Source organism: Pyrgilauda ruficollis, unplaced genomic scaffold (assembly GCF_017590135.1).
Source record: "Pyrgilauda ruficollis isolate IOZ18807 unplaced genomic scaffold, ASM1759013v1 scaffold25, whole genome shotgun sequence".
Taxonomy (NCBI): domain Eukaryota; kingdom Metazoa; phylum Chordata; class Aves; order Passeriformes; family Passeridae; genus Pyrgilauda; species Pyrgilauda ruficollis.
This window is the reverse complement of record NW_024523822.1, coordinates 3,504,585-3,522,685: the sequence shown is the minus strand read 5'-3', so window position 1 is coordinate 3,522,685 and position 18,101 is coordinate 3,504,585. Positions and strand designations below refer to the sequence as shown.

The window sequence follows — 18,101 nt, the reverse complement described above, 5'->3', positions numbered from 1 at the left end:
TATATATATATATATATAAAAATTTTATAGGGAAGACAGCTCTTCTAAACCCACAAAAAGTAGCTGAAAATTACAATTGGAGATGGATAAATTTAACTAAAAAACTAGAAATAACCTTAGAATTTTGCATTGTGATAAGTAGTCAGTAAGCTGTCTAGCCAGCTACTGTGCTAGATTCTTGTATTAGAAGTTGTAATTGAAGTGTGCTGTTTTTGTAAGAGCTCAGCAGTCATGTTTGGACTGGAAGATGAAAGTGACTTGGGAAACAAAAGTGTAGGAACGAATTCAAACTAGACAATCAGAATGTATTCCTTTGGTCAGTTACAGTGCATTATTTATGTTCTGTGAGAATAGTTGTGGCAATTGTAATTCCCAATATGCATTGGAATGTTTGCACTTGCTCCATGTTTTTGGTGGGGTTTTTTTGTTTGTTTGTTTGTTTCTGGGGTGTTTTGTTTGTTTGTTTGGTTGGTTGGTTCGTTGGTTTTTTGTCTCTTTTTTTTTTGTAAAGGAGAGGTATTTTCATCTCTCTTCTTTATTAGTAGCTTGTTTTGTTGGACCAATATCTCCTGTTCTGCCTCTTCTTTAAAAATTAACTGTGAGAGGAATTCATTCTTCTCAAGGATAAATTTATATGGAAGTAGCTTAATGCATTTATAGTTACAGTCACATCAACTTCCTTGAAAATTCTTGAAGTCTCTGAAGATAGACTGTTACTACTGAAAGTATATTGCTAGATAAAGTAATTGGTAAATTATCTGATACATATTTTGGTCAGGAACATACTTTGTGTTCACTACCTAGCTGTAAATATTGGCAGCTAGTTAAAATCATGAAGAGTTCTGTTACGATAAAGAACCATTTTTGTACTATGTATGTTAGTATTAGCAATGCTTTTGTCTTCACTTGATTGATTGTAAACAAAAGACTAAATTGTTTCCTAAATATGAGGAAAGGTAATCAGTGAGGTTCATTTGCAGGTTCTTTATACTTTTCTTCAGCTTTGTAGACTAACAGCCGCTGTCTGGCCTATGGTATTTACGTAATAGAGCACTATAGATGCATACAGGGATATCTAATGAACATGTGACTGATCCTTAACGTTCTCTTGGGGAGATCATAGTCCACTGATGCACTGTAAACTGCACCTTTCAAGCAAATTCCTGTTCTTTGAAAACTTTTGAAACCCTGTGGTCAAAGGGCAGTGTCTGCAAAGATGCAGGAATTTTTAAAACATTCTTGAAAGGTCATAACCCAGAACGACAGGCTCATGCAAAATGTCAGAAGTGTGTGGTTAGTTCCTTATTCCATTGTGTTAAAAGTTGAAAACACAGAATGAGAAAGCAGAAGTTTGTAGTTACCTGGCACAGAAATGAGATCATGTGGTTGCTGATAGCTTAGAGTAGAATCTCAAGATGTAAATACCTGTTTCAGCCAAATGCACATGTACCTTGAACCCTTACAGCAGCAGCAGGCAGCAAGAAAGAGAAACTTAAGGAATTAGGCATTTTATTTTGTCTCTGTTTTACACTTCCCCTCTCTGAAATGCGTGCTTGGAGGTTAGCCTGCAGAAGGGCAGTGATTCCCTCATGCCGTCAGTGCTGCAGATAATCTAATAATCTATTGCATTAATCAGCCAGATAGTGTGAAATGCAAGGGGAGTGATTATGCTATCGTACGCAATACAATCAGCATGAAGCACTTGTCAGGACCAATACATCAAAGTTTAATTCAATAACAGAATGAATTAGTGCAAAATGAAACACTCTGTTCTCCAAGAAATACCACACCCAAAGAAAACCTTTTTTCTAAAGGCTAAATATTGAAACCAGAATGCATTAAGGAATTTTAGTGAATAAAATTGCAATTTGGGTGCAACTGAGTGCTGAGAGTAGTTTTCCTTGATGTTCTGATTGAAAAGGGAACAGTCCTGAAGCACTTTGCATATCTTTACTGTTCTATAAAAGCAGCTGTTAATCGGAGCAGTCTCCAGTGGGACTTGTGATTTTGCTTTGTTCTGGTGGAGGTCTCTCCATGGCTGGAGAAGGGCAACAGCTTTGCCAGTTATTGGCACTTGTCCTTCTCATTCAGAAGCAATAAACACCATACAGTACGTTCTTTGAGGTTTCCAAGTGGCTGTCCTAGTGAAAGTGGGTATGTGTTTAATGTGCAGATGTAAACCACTTTAAACTCCTTTGCTGACACTTATACATCAAAGCCTTCATAGGTTCTGTCTGCCAGTATTGTTTTTCTTCTGGCACTTTCAATGCTGGAAGATTATGCTTTTGTAATAGAATTGATTAGTCTTAAGCAGGGCACAGTGGTAAGTGTGCAGCAGGAGCTGAAGCTGTCTTGTCTCTTGGGCTGAGGGAATGGTCTTGATTACCTGGTTCCATTTTCTTTGAAATGGTCAAATACTACTCCTGTAGCTTATTTCTTAAGATAAAGCTGTGCATTAATGGAAAGGGCAAAGAATTGTTACAACACCTGTTTCTTGAATATTTTAATTTCGGAAATGCACTGTTTGATCTAAAGTGTACGAAATGTAGAATTCCGAAGCAAAGGCCAAGTCTTAGCAATTGGTTACACAGGTGTTGTGGCTGAGGAAATACTGACCCAAGCTCAGCTGTATAGCAGCCCTGACAAAGATAGCATGGTGTTTTTAAGAAAAGCAGAGTGTAATCAAACAGATGAACTGAACTGTATGCTGGGTCCTCAGGAATGATCAGTTTCCTAGGATCCCCCTAAAATTGTTTCCATCACCACCTTCCCACTTACTGGGGCAAGAGTAAAATATAATGGGGTTTATGAACAATGCTTAATCTCTTGGGAGAGTCTCTACACATCCCTTGCACTTCCTTTAGCTTCATGGATATGTGTGTACACATGATGTGTACTTATCTTACTGTTCTATACTACATCTACTTTTACAGTCACTTAATGCTCTTAATGTTTTTCAGTTTCCATATTTAAATCCTGATCAATGTAAATGCATGCTGCCCCATAAATTCCAAGGTATGGACGTCTCCAGAATATGTTCCTTTGTATGTGCAAGGAAGGCCTGCATGTAAATTTTTTTTTTTTTTTTTTTTTTTTTTTGTGGCGTGGCAAACACTAAAGATGAGTGATATTTCTGTGTTTTCAAAAGGAGATCTGTCTGAACCAAAGGTCTGTTCTGGCAAAGCTGCCTTTTTTTCAGGTCTGGAGATTAGTGTTGAATCAAAATAGGCAATTCCTCACTGCTGTGTGACAGCTCTAATACCCTTTCCCTTGTGAAATAAGTATCAAATTGCACTTGCAACATGTCATATTTTCCAAATATTTTCTGGGGAAGGCTTCTTGTATATTGAATGGTGATTGTTTTGGCACTGTGCTGTGAAGAGTTTTGTACTGAAAAGACGTAGGTTAGAGTCCGAGAATTTAAACAAGGACTTCAGTTGTGTTCTAGTAACATGCAGTTTGGGGTGGGGGCAGGATGTGTCAGCCTGTTGAGAACCAGTATGGAAAAAAATCTGGGGAAAAGGAGATACGAATGAAAGAGAGCTATGTTAGAGAAAGGCAACTGTAAACACAAATACTTTCTCTGGGGTTTTGGTGTCTCTTTTCAAAAAGTATTATTTTTTAATGAGACTTTTGTTCATATTGTAGTTTGCATGGGTGACATCATTAAATGTAATCAAACATGTGAACTTAAGAATGGTAGGAATGTATTTTGAAATGTGTTCCAATTTCTTTGGAGCATGAACTGTTGCCAACAGCAGTTTTAAGGCTGAAATCACTGGAAATTGATTCCAATACCTTTCTTGCAAATTATGAGTACCTTTCCTTCATTTTGTCCATAGGCCGTTTCTATAAGTAAACATGATCAGCAGTTTCCCCAAATGGGAGCCATCAGGCAGGAATAAAAACTCTCCTGTTTAAGACTAGGGTACGCCTTCAGGTTGGTGTTGACATTTAAGGGCTAGTTCAAGGGCGCTTCCACTGAGCAGCATCAGAGTCAAATAAGAATATCCCTCAGGCTCCTGCCACTTGATAAAGGCTGGGCACATTTTCCTCAGACTTTTCAGCATGAGGCACAGGGCAGGAATCAGTGAATTGAAACAGCCAGAATGGAGCACATGTCAGGGGAGGGAGAAGGTGTTTAGGGAGCAGAAGTAGGAAGAGATATGAATAGAGGTAAATGCATGCAGTTGAAGCAGCAGCAGAGAGAGGGGAGAAGAAAAAAATTTACACCAAAAAGAAACCTCATTAAAACCCAAACTAACAAAAAAGACCTAGAAATCCAAATAGATTGAAGAGTGTAGGGTAATTGGCATTATGCATCCTTCTTCCAGGTGGCACACTTTGTAGCGCTACAGAAGCTCTTTCTGTTCCCTTTTTTTCTTCTGGTGGAGGAGTTTTGTCTCACACTCCTCTTCCTGCATGGAATCAATGGCCATCAAAGCTGTTTGAGATCTCAGATACTGCATGCAGCTTTCTCTGAAGTCATAGGGAGCAGGGTGCAGCTGTAGGTTCTAGTGAAATTTTAAGCGGTTGTGAGGGGTTTATTGGAAATACACTTTCGCTTTACATGAAAATTGCCTGAGTTTCAGAGACAATGACTACTAACAACGTAGTTAGCTTTGACATAGTTTCCCACAAGAAACTACAGATGTTTTTAAAGAATTTTAGTAGTTTGGGTTATCTTGCCCTCTGCTGTCTTATAGATGTACCAAATGTGTAGTGGAGCTTCCTTAGGAGGCTAGTGAATTGTCATGCCTCTAGTGGTGTTCCTCAGATGCAGTGGGCAAAAAAAAAAAAGCCACTTATTCTATAGGGGTATGGTGCAGCACAGCAGTGTGTGTTCTGCCTTGATGGATGATTGAAATACTTACCGAGTGGGTTTAAGATATTCCACTTTGCTTTTGCTTCAGTCTGCCTACACTGGGAATCTGGTTACAAAGTATTACATTGGTAGGTTGTTGGGGGTTTTGGTTTTGGTTTTTGGGTTTTTTTGTTTTTTGTTTTTTTTTTTTTGTTTTTTTTTTTGTTTTGTTTTTTGGTTTTTTTTTTTTTTTTTTTTTTTTTTTTTTTTTTTTTTTTTTTTTTTTTTTTTTTTTTTGTTTTTTTTTTTTTTTTTTTTTTTTTGTTTTTTGTTTTTGTTTTTTTTTTTTTTGGTCTTTTGGGTTTTGTTTTGTTTTGTTTTTGGTTGGTTTTTCTTGCTGTTGTTGTTTTTTGTTTTGTTGGAGTTTTTTTGTTGTTGTTTTGTTTTGCTTGTGTTTTTTTGTTAGATGCTGAGAGGTACAGTGTAATGCCTCCAAGATACTTGATTTTGAAAATAAATAAGCAAGCCCACAGCTGTTCTCCAGGGCTTTCCGATGTTCTGCATCTTATGTTTTGTTTTGCAGATTGCAAGAAATGCAGACATTCTGTCTTGGGCAGTACTCATTGAATTGAATCATTGATGCTTAATAATAAGAACCAGTTGTAATTTGACTCCTTTTGGAGAGTGAAGTGTGCTGGCAAGTGCGTCTAAAGAAAGTAATATATTAAAATAAGAAAATAAGTTTTTAAAAGTGGTATTGGTCTTATTCACCCCCGTGGCAAGTTTCAGACACTTCCTGAACCCAGAACACTTGCAGTGCAGTAATAAACTGCAGTAATTTAGTGTCTCTCTGGTGTTCTGAATAGTAACATACTGTATTTTGTTTTGGTTTTTAGATTTCTTGGATATTGCTTTCCCTAATGTGTTAGTGTTGAATAGCAGGAGACTTAACCTTAAGAATCACGCTGTTTTTCCACTGGCTTCTGTGCTGTGGTCAACCTGAGTTACTTTAGGAATGAATGTTAGTGATGCCCTGTACCCTGGGTATCAATTTTACATTTTTAGTTAGCAAAAGAATCCCAGAATGGGAAACATTTATTATCCTAGAAGAGCCAGCTGCATTTTATTCTTTGGCTTTTTTTCCAGCCTGTCATGAACATTGTATAGTCTAAGCATATTCTTGTGATCTCTTTTAGTGTATAAGGCACGTCCTTAGTGAGCAAATGAACTGTTGCTAAACAGTATTTTCAGATGTCTTTATGCTACTATCAAAGTTCAAGCTGGTGAAGGGACAGCTGATTTAGAGAAAAACCTTTCCATTTGAAAATTACCTCTAGACACCCAGATGCATTTATGCCTGCTGTGCTAGATGCAGTCTCAGGGAGCAGTTTATGAAGTGGTGGTATGTGATATGTCAGCACAAATTAGCCTTCCCTTAGAACTCCCTAAACAGAAAATGTAAAAGAAATTTTCTAGAGTAACCAAATTACTGAAGTAGTTGCTGTAAAAATGTTTTATTCCTATCACACTGCACAAAACTAATGTGTACTGGTTATCTGAGACCCAGATGCGTTTGGTAATGAATTACATGAGTACTTCTGATGGGTTCTGAGTGTGAAAGTATATGTTTACAAGATCCTTGTCTTACTAATGTGTGTCTTTGGTTTCCGTAATGTGAAGCTGAAAGATACATAGGTGTCATTAATATAAAACAAAATTCACTTCTGATAAAAGAATTAGAAAAAAAACTTTGTTAATGTAACTCCTGTAATTTTATGTGAACTCTTTTTTGCCTTTGATGTTCCTGTCTGATGAGCCATACGCTGGGAACTCTGGATTTCTAATACAAAAGACCTACTAATGCCTTTTAATTGAGAAGGCTGGCTTGGTACCCTATTTCAGCTGTTTCAGATTGGCCGCGCCAGCCCAAGCGCCTGTGTCAGGAATTCAGCCTGTGTGGTGTTAAACGTAGCTGGGAAGCAAGCAGTGTAGCCTTTGAGTGGAGAAAAAGTATATGCTGTAGAAGTTTGCAATTAGTTATTGGCTGCTGCATTTTTAATAGAAAACATAATTTAGCAATTTTTTTAAAATCAGGTGCTCTGTGGATGTGTATAGTCTTAAATCCCCACTGCAAGTTGGAGCAGAAGTCCAGTTGGCTAAAACAGCTGAAAAAATGGAACAGTGTGGATGTTTGTCCCTGGGAAGATGGAAACCATGGAAACGAGCTGCCCAATTTAACCAATGCTTTGCCTCAGGGTGCAAATGCTAACCAAGGTGAGCCTAAACGTATGCACTGATTGCAACGTATAATATAACTTCTATCTTACACACTATAGCCTTGCAGAATTCAGCACTCTTTCCTGGGACAAGTAACTTTCTTGTTGAGGACTGACCAGTGAAAATCAGTTGTACTAATGCTGTCTTTGCAGAAGAACAAATATGTGTTTTTTTGTTATACTGGGGCTGTAACACTTTCAGAGCAGGTATTTGTGTTTTATTAGGTCTTCTAACTCTTCACTTGGTGCTTCTAAATATTGTTGCATGAAAATTGGATGTCCTTGAAGTGTGTTGTGTAAAAGCCTGTTAGTTTTTGCTTGACTATACTCTAGTATTACTTCTGCTACTGGGGTTTTTATTTCATTTGCAGTTACAAAGCCTTGATAGCTGTTTAAAGAGGGATTTTTTTAAACTACATGGAACTTGTATGTGAGAAACTGAAGCGTCTGTCTGTAGGATGTGCTCGGTATGTGCCTTCTGCATTACTAGGTGTGTGGAGGGTGCAGCTGCAATGCTACCATCTTGGAGGAGGTGTCTTTTTACTTGATATCATGCTTTCTAATCTAAAATGTGATTGTCAAATGTGACAGAAGCTTTGTAGAGTCATCTTCAAACAAGGATGTCTGCTAATAACTAGGCAAAGTGCAGGGTGTTTTTGCAGGTAAAACTGCTCACAGTCCTCAAACCATCAGTAATAATACATACTGCATATAATTGCAATAAAATTATAATTAAATTTCTTGGTAGGTGTCAGATCTGCACTTAGTCGGGTGTGTTGTTGTTTCTTTTTCTTGGAAGATCACTTGTGAAGGAAAAAACTTGGTTCATTATTAAATTTCACAGCTAGCCAGGAAGATAAGTTCTTTCAGCAAATGACTCCTTAGAGAGGTATTTTGCTTGCTCATCATGTTCAGACCAACCTGGACACACTGTTGATAACTTTGACATGGCTTCTGAGCATTGATAGATGCAGTGCCATGTCACTAGAGAAATTTTGCCGTAGGAAGATGTCCAGGGAGGATTATGTCAGTCCTATGGCTCCAGGACCTCACTTTATTAATAGTATTTATGTTCATGACCAGCAAAGTTACACAAGTAGTCAAAGTTAGTGTCAAAAGTTAGTGTCACTTCTCAGAAAGAAAAACTACAGATCTTTTATGCAGTTTATCCCTCCTTTAGTCTGACAGTTGTGAATCTAAGGAGACACTGGGGAAGCTTGAGTGCCATATACATTCTAGTTTGTACTTGCTGTTGGATGTCCTTCACCTCTAGCAGTTCTCTGTGCAGAGTCCTGTCTGCCATCAGCTGTGCTGGTTTCTAGATCTCTCTCTGAATGCAAGATGAATGGCACACACTTCATCTGGGCTCTTGGGTAATAATTGGATGTGGAATGTCATCTGCGGGCTGCTCGGTGGAGAAGAGGGCAAGGCAGACTGCCATTGGCTGGGGGTTGGTGAATAGGCAGAAGACAGGGATACTGTGAATGACTGATTCATGTATGAATGAGTAAAAGCTGATGCAGTTTTCTAAACCTGTGAAAATGACAGATTCATCAAACAGGCCACATCGGACAGTGTTTACTCGAGCCATTGAGGCGTGCGATCTGCACTGGCAGGACAGCCACTTACAGCACATTATCAGCAGTGACCTATACACCAACTACTGTTACCACGACGACACTGAAAACTTGCTCTTTGACTCTCAGGGGTGGCCCCTCTGGCATGGTAAGTGGCTAAACTGGAAAGATGTTTCCATGACTTGGTGCTTTGTTCATTTTCTATGCCATTATTTTCAGGGGGGAGGTGGTGGGGAGATGGATGAAAAGCCTGGCAAAAAGAACAGAGGCTCTCTTGAAATGTTGGCTCAGAAGTAGTCCTTTAAGTCTCTCTTGCACAGTTTTAGAAACAAAACAAAACAGAAAAAAAATGAAACAAAAAAAGCTCTTTTGAGTAACCTAGCAAAAAAGGCCATTGCATTTATGGAGGCATTGCTATTCTTCAGTTACTGTTTCTATTTTAGAACATGTTCCTACAGCCTGCGCGAGGGTGGATGCATTACGATCTCATGGATACCCACGAGAAGCACTGAGGCTAGCAATAGCTATTGTTAATACACTAAGGAGGCAGCAGCAGAAACAGCTGGAAATGTTCCGGGCTCAGAAGAAAGGTAAATGTGGGGAAAAGGAGGGCAAAGGGCGTGCAAGACAGTAACATCAGGAAGTTCGCATGAGGAAACTGGTTCTGAAACTAAAGTGAAAGAGATGGCTTTTAACTCTTCAGTCTGGGTAGTGGTAATGTCACATTCTGGATGACAGAGATTTTCTGTACACTGTCTTGAGAGCTGTGCTGGGCTCTTACCAGCCTTCTCCAATATATATGGCATGGTAGGGCCTTTAGAGGTTTTGGTTACACCATGAAAATAGTCACCCTGTTTACAGGGTGACTTTGCATTTGGCATGTCAGGTGTTTAATTTCTTTTTATCTGATCTGTAATTTTGCTGAGCTTTATATTCTGAAGTGTAAGTCTAGAGGGTACAATAAGGCAAAATCTGAAGTACAAAAATTCATCAAATCTGGCAGTATGTTCCAAGAGAATCTATTATAACGCTTAAAATTTTAGTTTCTCCATAGAGAGGGGATTGAGTTTTTGTGTGTGGGTTTTTTTTGGTTGTTTGATTGGCTGGGGTTTTTTTGGTTTTGTTTGTTTTTTAATGCCATTTTTTATGAAATATTTTGTGGTATTTCACTGAGCGCTACCCTTTTTTTTTTTTTTTTTTTGAAGGGGTGTTCTCCTTTAGATATAGTTTCTGTGGCACGTGATCCTTGCAACCCAAAATAATTCTGCTCTGAACCTTTGTAGTTTGAAGAGGCAGCAGATGAAGGGGGTGGCTTTGTGGTAGAAGAGTGTATGTAGAAAAACTGGAATTACTTTCTCAGCTGCTACACTAATCCTTTCATTCAAATTTCATTTTAGATCTCTGTTATTCTAAACTGTGTGTATCCTCATGCATTGTAGTCAAAAATACCAGTGTGAAATCGTATTTTCAAAATTTTTCAAGTGTGTGTTCAGATGTTTTCCCAGAAATGAGCATTTAGAAGATAAGATATGCACCTAGCTGAAAAAAATTTAGCTGCAGTTCCTATGTGCCTCTGTATTTTTTTCACACTGAAAAAAGGAGCAAGTGGTTTTTTTTGTTAGGTGTCTGTGTCAAGTGTGTGTGTTTGTACCACTGGCAGGTGTGAGGAATCTGCTGTAAGTGTGCTGATTGTAATAGCGCTCCTTTTCATTCCCAGTTGCTAGTGCAGCATGTAGACATTCTGTACTTCTGTTAAATTCTTTCCCTTGTGAGCAGTTTCTGTAGGTATCACCTAATAGTCTATTATCATTTTTAAAAAGTGCATGAAATGTGATCCATCCTGCCCTGAAACAAAGTAGTTTGTTGTTTCTGTGTTGTCACTTACTGCTTTTTTATTTTTTAATTTCATGGGGAATTTTTAAAAGACTCATTTAATATCATAAGGTGTGCTGGTCTCTATAAGCAGAGGCAAACTGCAGCTACAGCCCAACTTTAGGCTTTTTGTTCAGTAAATGCCCCATGCCTCTGCTTAGCTTTTATTCATGTGGCTAATCTGATGTTCATGGAGCCCCTTGTGTGATTTTAAGTTAAATGTCTCTGACGATATGATTGAAGCCTTTGGTTGGCATGATACAAGAGAAGCTCATAAGTAGGCACAACAGAAAAAATAGAACAAAGTGAGTCAGTAAGAAGTCACCATGATGAATCCATTTTAGTAATATTCCTTACTTCTGCCTATTGTCTTTATTATTTGTTAGGTAATGGAATTATTTACTTGGGTTTTTTCATATTACATACCAATGGATTGTTTCAAAAAACCTCAACCATCCTGACAGTGTGTCTGTGTTTCATTTTGTAGCCCCATACATTTAAATAGGAGAAAGCAGGACTTAAAAGTTTAATGCATATGGTTACTCAGATATTTGATGCTTTGTGAACAAGAGTGAAGGGAGGTACAAGTTAGTGTGTGGCAGGCGAAGAAGCAGAGCAGCCACACACTAACTTGTATACAAGCATAATGGCTTGTATACAGTTTTTTGAGGGTAGTCAATAATGCATCTGATCTCTCATCGTTTACTTGTGTCTGTATGTCTGGGAGGAAAAAAGCTGTGAGTGTCAAAGGGTAGTTATTGCCATATGATGTGGATTTGGGGAATAGCTAATACCTGTTACCACAATCACGCTTCCTCCAATTCATTGCACTTAATATTTTTTCTGTGTTCTAACCAAGTAATGGGTATGGGCTGCAGAAAAATGTTGACGAAGGTATTTGTGGACTAAAATCTTAAAATGACCAAAAATACAGTTGATCCTATGAAAAGACAATTTTTTCTTGTATGCCTCATTTAAACATTTGTTGGGTTTTTTTTTAAGTAACTTTCATCCTGAGTTTAGTGCAGAGAGAGAGAGAGAGAGAGAAGTGCTGTATAAGCTCATAATTTATGAAATTGGAACATATTTTAGAATATTTTCATTTATTTCAGTTCCATCAGATTAACTTAAAACTGCAAAAAAGGTACTGTGTCTTTTTGAGTGAGCAAATTGTTGTAAATATTTTACCAAAAAAGTCCTTGTTGTAATTCTTCAAGCAGATATTTCCAGAAGAGTTTTAGTAGTAGGAAGGAAGAGATTTCAAAAGACATTGCCATTGAAATTTTTGACCCATAATACGCTTTGCTAGTGCTCAACAAGTTTGGCTTCCATTCTCTTTTCTTATTCCTCATTTACATATTCACCAAGGGCAATGAATTCACCCTGAAAGATACTATTTTCTCTTTCTATGCAGAAACTACTGGAAATGCTTTGAATTCTGTACTGAGGGCATTTTAAGTAGTTTCACTTGTGTAATTGTTTTGATGGGCTTACATGAGCTCTCTTTCCCTCCCTCCCTCTTCTGTGTGTGTTTTTTGCCACAGAACTTCTCCACAGGGGAGTAACCTCAATAACGAATCTTGAAGGCTGGGTAGGACACCCTTTGGACCCCATTGGCACCCTTTTTGGTAGCCTGATGGAAGCCTGCAGGGTAGATGATGACAGCTTCCATGGATTCTCTGATTTCACAGGTAAGACCAAGCAAATGCAGCAGTCTGGTACATTTCTTCATTTACTGGAGGTATTTTTCTGTCTTGTCTTTTTTGAATCAGTTTCAAAGGTCACTGCTTCTATAGTGTAAGAATCCACATTTGCATACCTTAGGAAAACACAAGGGGGAGAAAATGTTTAAACTAAGAAAGCACTTAAAAGTTACCAGTTACTCATTCTTGAAGAAAATTCCGTATTTCATGTTTAAAATAAAACCCAATATGACTTCATAGCAGCAGTCTTCTCCACATACAGTGCACTGTCCTCATTCTGAGAAATTGCAGGAAATCACAGGATTTAATCGCAGAGTTAAGTTTGGAAGGCACCTCTGGGGATCATCTAGTCCACTTGGTCTGCTTGTAGCAGGGTCACCTAGAGCAGCACATTGCTCAGGTCTGTGTCCATTTGGGTTTCGAATAACTTCAAGTATGAAGACTAAACAACCTTCCAGGACAACCTCCTGCAGTGTTCAACCACCTTCATAGTTAAAACGTGTTTTCTTATGCTCAGATGGAATTTCCTGTATTTCAGTTTGTGCCCATTGCCTCTTGTCCTGTCACAGGATACCACTGAGAAGAGTCTGGCACTGTCTTCTTTACATTCTCCCATCAGATATTTATACATTTTGGTAAGATCCTCCTGAGCCCTCTTTTCCAGGCTAAATAATCCCACCTCTCTCACTCTCATTATATGAGAGATGCTGCGTCCCTTAATCATCTTTGTGTTCCCACACTAGATCTACTACAGCATGCCCTTGTGCTGGGGAGCCCACAGCTGGACACAGCACTCCAAATGTGGGCTCACTGGTGCTGAGCAGATGGGCAAGATCACCTACCTCAACCTGCTGGCAACACTCCTAAATACAGTCCTGGATGTTATTGGATTTCATAGCTACAGTGTACATAATACTCCAAAACAATGACAAAACACTTGAAGTTGGTAACATATATAGTCTGTAAATGGTAGGAGTTGGAAAGTAGCGTTGCTATATCAATACATGATTTAGGATAGGGATAGGATATGTACGTTTCAATTTCAGTATTTGTTCCCCAGGATTTTAACTGAGTAATTCCTTGTTCTCAGTCTCTTTCCACCTTAACAGTAGCTTCTTAACACCACTATGTGGACAGAAACTGGATTCATTACTTTACCTGAAGTTCTTTTATATACACACCCACAATCTTCTTGGGGCTTTGCCTCAAAAGTCCTTTTATTCACTTAGATTTTCTTTAATAAACTTCTGCTCTCTTACCCACCAGTTCTGGAAAAACTTTCAATTAAAAAATTTGGAAATCAGATTCTCTGCTGTTACTAAAAAACCAAAAGAACCCCGTGAAATAAAAATACTGTGTGCTGAAAACATGCGATCTTGCAAGTGCATTCAGCCTTTCCATTTGTTGCAATTGCCCATCTCCATACATCTGACAAGTACAACTTTTTGTTCCCAAATTAGACTGTAAAATGCTACAAGCTGAAATAGCATTTTGTCATGTGTTGTGTCTGTGAAGTGCTAAATTAAATGATAGCACTCTTTAAAACAGTTTGTGGCTTGGCCTGTGTGGGATTTGCTTGTAATTGTTACTAAAAGTTGGACTTCTAGTGTTAACAGTATGCATTTTTATCATAAGCGCAAGTGTAACAAATTAAAAGCCTGAAAAGAGTGCTAGCAAACAGAGCATATATTAAAGGTGAAGAGTTCCCGGGCCTTTTGTATTTGCACAATTCTAATAATTTCAGCTGACATCTACGTAGGTGTAAAAGCACTTTCCCCTTCCTCTTGCACATTAGGGCTTTAAGGAAATACAGAAATGGGTAGGGAAAGAAATTGGAATGGATCTTACAATTTTGGCCTCATTAACACAAAGCTGGAGGAGCTGCCTTTTTTAAAATTGTGCAGTTTAAAAATGAAAACCTTTATTTTTACTGGAGTGGATTATTTAAAACCAAATTGTTTTTGTGTATTTCTGCTATGTGGAATCAGATGATGTATTTTAGATTGGAGTGTTGTATTTTGAGACTAGCTAATAATTTAAATAATTCTGAAATAGTATACTAACAGTGGAAGCTTTTGTGTATGTGGCATTGTAGGCAGATTATGGGTTAAAATCATTTGCTGATGTGTTTTCCTTTCTGTGTCACCCCTTACAGAGAACCTGGGGCAATGCAAATCTCTGGAGTACCAGCACCTACCTGCACACAAGTTCCTAGAAGAAGGGGAATCTTACTTAACGCTGGCTGTGGAAGTAGCATTGATAGGGCTGGGACAGCAGCGAATAATGCCAGATGGCTTGTATGCACAAGAGAAGGTTTGTCGAAATGAGGAGCAGCTCATTTCTAAGCTACAAGAAATTGAATTGGATGATACTCTGGTGAAGATTTTTCGAAAACAAGCAGTCTTCCTATTAGAAGGTAGCTGAATATAGATGCTAACTGCTTCTCTAAACTGTCTGCACTTACACAAGTACACAGAGCTAGTGTTGCTGCAGAAAGTGCCTTACGGCTTCAGACGTTTTTTTTGCATAGAACTCCATGAAAGTTTTTATCAAGTCTCAGGAAAATTGCCATGCTTTGGATATCATATGACTGCGGAGATAACTCATATACTGACCTAGAAATCTTTTATTTTAATTTTGAATACACTTTGTTCTTTACATTTGTTGCATGTCATAATCTCAATAACCTGATTATACACTCCCGGCTAACTATTATATAATGCAGACATCAGTTATCAACAGTTTCCAGATACCAAAATTCTAAGTATTCTGTGAAAGGAACTAAGCCACTAAGGAACTAGGCAGCTTTATAAATGTATTAAGATTTTAACCACTGTGCCAAAGTGAAGAGCTCAGAAAATTCACGTATAATTGCTGAGGCAGAAATACAACATTTTATTTGTGAAAATAAAGAAGATTACTTGCCTTTGAAGTTTATGTCATAGGTGGAAATTAAAGTACTTGGTCAAATATTGTGGCTTCAGGTCTGGTCTTGGGTCTAAGTTATGACCATGACACACCGTTTGTGTTTTGGAATTAGGCAGTGTTGAAATAACATCTGTACTTTTGCCTTAACTTTGAAAAGGATTAACATGTAGCATTTAAGCATCATATTCAGACTGTGATGTCGTGGGTTCCAAGGTTGTCTTTCTGGTTTTGTTCTTTTTGAATGGAAGAGAAAACTTCTGGGGAAAAAAATTAGCCAAAGGCATAATCCAGGTTTTTGAAGCTGGGTGGGACACCCGGGTTTTGAGTGCATGCACATGGCATGAAGGGGAGTGTGGTGCTAGGTAAGTTGAGAGATGGTTGCATAACAATCAGGTTTTACTCTATTTTTGTGACACATTAGTCTTTTAAAGCTTTGTCTTTCATGGAAGAGGTACAGTATGTTGCTTAGGGTCCCCAATTTTAAGTCACTGTTTTTGCCTAGATTTGAAACTGCAGAGAATCTGCAACACAGCGAAAATTTCTGTCATGGTGTATCTGTAGTGCTGTTTTATGGCCTTAGGACGGGAAAAGCTACTGTCGTGATCTAGCTATTAGCTTGCAGGGTTCCTCTGCATTATAAAATCTGTTTACTGGTAAGGATGCTTTATGAGGAAAAGGCAGGATTTCTCTTGACATACTCTCAGACAATTCAGTTTACTATTTTGATCACTGAAATTCTTATAATGTTCTCTTTGAGTAGTAAAGAATTGATCATAGCAGGAAGTCTGCTAATAAAATTGCCTAAAAAATTGCCATTGTGAGCAATGTGTAGCAGTTGTCTTGCATTAGTGTGTGATGAGAAATCTGGTTTTTCTGCAATAGTTTCAGTTTGCTCCACATTAGGCAGAAACTGCCAGTTTACATGGAGGAAAAGCTGTGCAGTGATTTAAGGTGCTGATCATACCATTTGTGAGTTTTTAGTTGAAATTGGGTAGATATGATAAAGAAAACTTAATCCAATATTAAGCTGATTTCTGTGCTGTTAATGCAGATTAATGCATGCTGTGTGTAGCTATCATTTGAGTTTGTGGGAAAGCAGAACATAAGACTGTTTTGCAAGGATTGTTCAGATTTTTTGCTTGACTGCTAAGTTAATGGCAAAATATATTTTCATATAAATGCTTTGTCATGTGTTCTTTGTGTCCTGACTGAGTTTCTCACTGGACCACCAGCTGGCAAACATACATGAAATTGCTTCTTTCATTCAAGCAATGCCATCTAGATTTGAATGGCTTTCAACTTCATTTGAAATGGTTATGAGACACACTGTCACTTACTAAATCTTCTTTGACATTTCATGTGCAATCAGCCCTTGTCTTTAGAAATGCCAACCTATGGAGCTCAGAATTTTTTCATGCCTAGCCATTTCTATTCTTGCATGTTGTGCTAAGGCAGCAGTCAAAAACATTGCTGAAACAGAAGCACACTCACTCATCCATCCATCCATCCATCCATCCATCCATCCATCCATCCATCCATCCATCCATCCATCCATCCATCCACCCATCCATCCATCCATCGTGTGATGAGTTAGAGTCTTAGTAGAAGTCATACTAAGTGGGACTGCTAAGTGCTACCAGTGCAATAATTGTCCAATAATATTTAATACAAGATTATTATTCTGTATCTCCCAGCATTTAATGCCTGAACTTCTTGTCACTGAAGTCAGAAGCTGTTTGGCATAGTTTTCTTATTAACAGGAATAACAGTCTTAAGTGTGCGAGAAAAAATGTCAAAATAGGATTCATATGCACTGTGAACATTTGAAACTCAGCAAGTAAATAGTTTCATTTAACTTTGTTGTTGTCTGTCGTGATGCTGCTGTTATCAAATTGAAATCTACACCTTACTGAGAGAAAAATCCATTGCCCCAATAATAGTGATAATTTTCACATAAATAAAATAGAATTTTAAAAATCGTGTGGGTATACTGGACTAATAGCAAGCTTTGGTGCTTGATCTGATCTTGTGTTCATCATCACAGAATTGTTCAGGTTGGAAAAGACTAATAGTATTGTTGAGTCCAGCCATTAAACCAGCCACCACTATCTTCACCACTAAACCATGCTCATAAGTGACAAATCCAAACTTAATCTGAACACTTTCAATGATGGTGATTCCACCACTGCCCTGGGCAACCTATTCCAATGCCTGACCATCCTTCCAGTTAAGAAGATTTTCCTGATATCGAGTCTAAACCTTGCCTGGCACAATCTGAAGCCATTTCCTTTCATTGTGTCTCTGGTTGTCTGGGGCTTTTCAGGCAAGGGTAGAGAATCATAAGGTCTCTCCTGAGCCTCCTTTTCTCCAGGATAAACACCCCAAGTTTCCTCAGCTACTTCTCAGGACTTGTGCTGCACACCCTGTCCCAGCTCCACTGCTCTTCTCTGGACTCTCTCCAGCTCCTCAGTGTCTTTCTTGGAGTGATGGATCAGTACTGGACACAGCACTGGATGTGTGGTCTCACCAGTGTCCAGGACAGGGGGACAGTCTCTGCTGTGGTCCTGCTGGTACAGGCCAGGATGCCATTGGCCTTCTTGGCCACCTGGGTACACCCTGGCTCATGTCCATCACCCTAGGTCCTTTTCCACTGAGCAGCTTTCCAGTTACTGTGTTCCCAGCCTGTGGAGCTGCCTGGGGTTGTTGTGACCCAAGGGCAGGACCTGGGACTTGAGTCGTGACTGCATCCAGACCAAAGGGTTATTTAAATGCCAATGTTAGGTGAGGTGTTTGAGGGATCAGGTGCTGCTGTGGTGATTTGTCGTGTAATTTCAATTGAAGATACACATTTTTCTATGGTCATCATTCTTTTTTTCCTGGTGAATTTGTGATGAAGCAGTGGCACACCAACAGGATGCATGGGTATTGATGTGCATAATAC

The 18,101-nt window shown here is 38.6% G+C and overlaps 1 protein-coding gene across 1 annotated transcript in view; it reads left to right on the top strand.

The window, feature by feature from the left end:
• The window catches only part of ZSWIM6 (zinc finger SWIM-type containing 6), a 109,243-nt gene that overhangs the window by 79,456 nt on the left and 11,686 nt on the right, over positions 1-18,101 (top strand). The window contains exons 5-9 of the mRNA XM_041470788.1: positions 6,899-7,078; positions 8,629-8,805; positions 9,101-9,247; positions 12,074-12,220; positions 14,388-14,648. Coding sequence (XP_041326722.1) covers positions 6,899-7,078; positions 8,629-8,805; positions 9,101-9,247; positions 12,074-12,220; positions 14,388-14,648 — 912 coding nt within the window. The remainder of the gene's footprint in view (positions 1-6,898; positions 7,079-8,628; positions 8,806-9,100; positions 9,248-12,073; positions 12,221-14,387; positions 14,649-18,101) is intronic.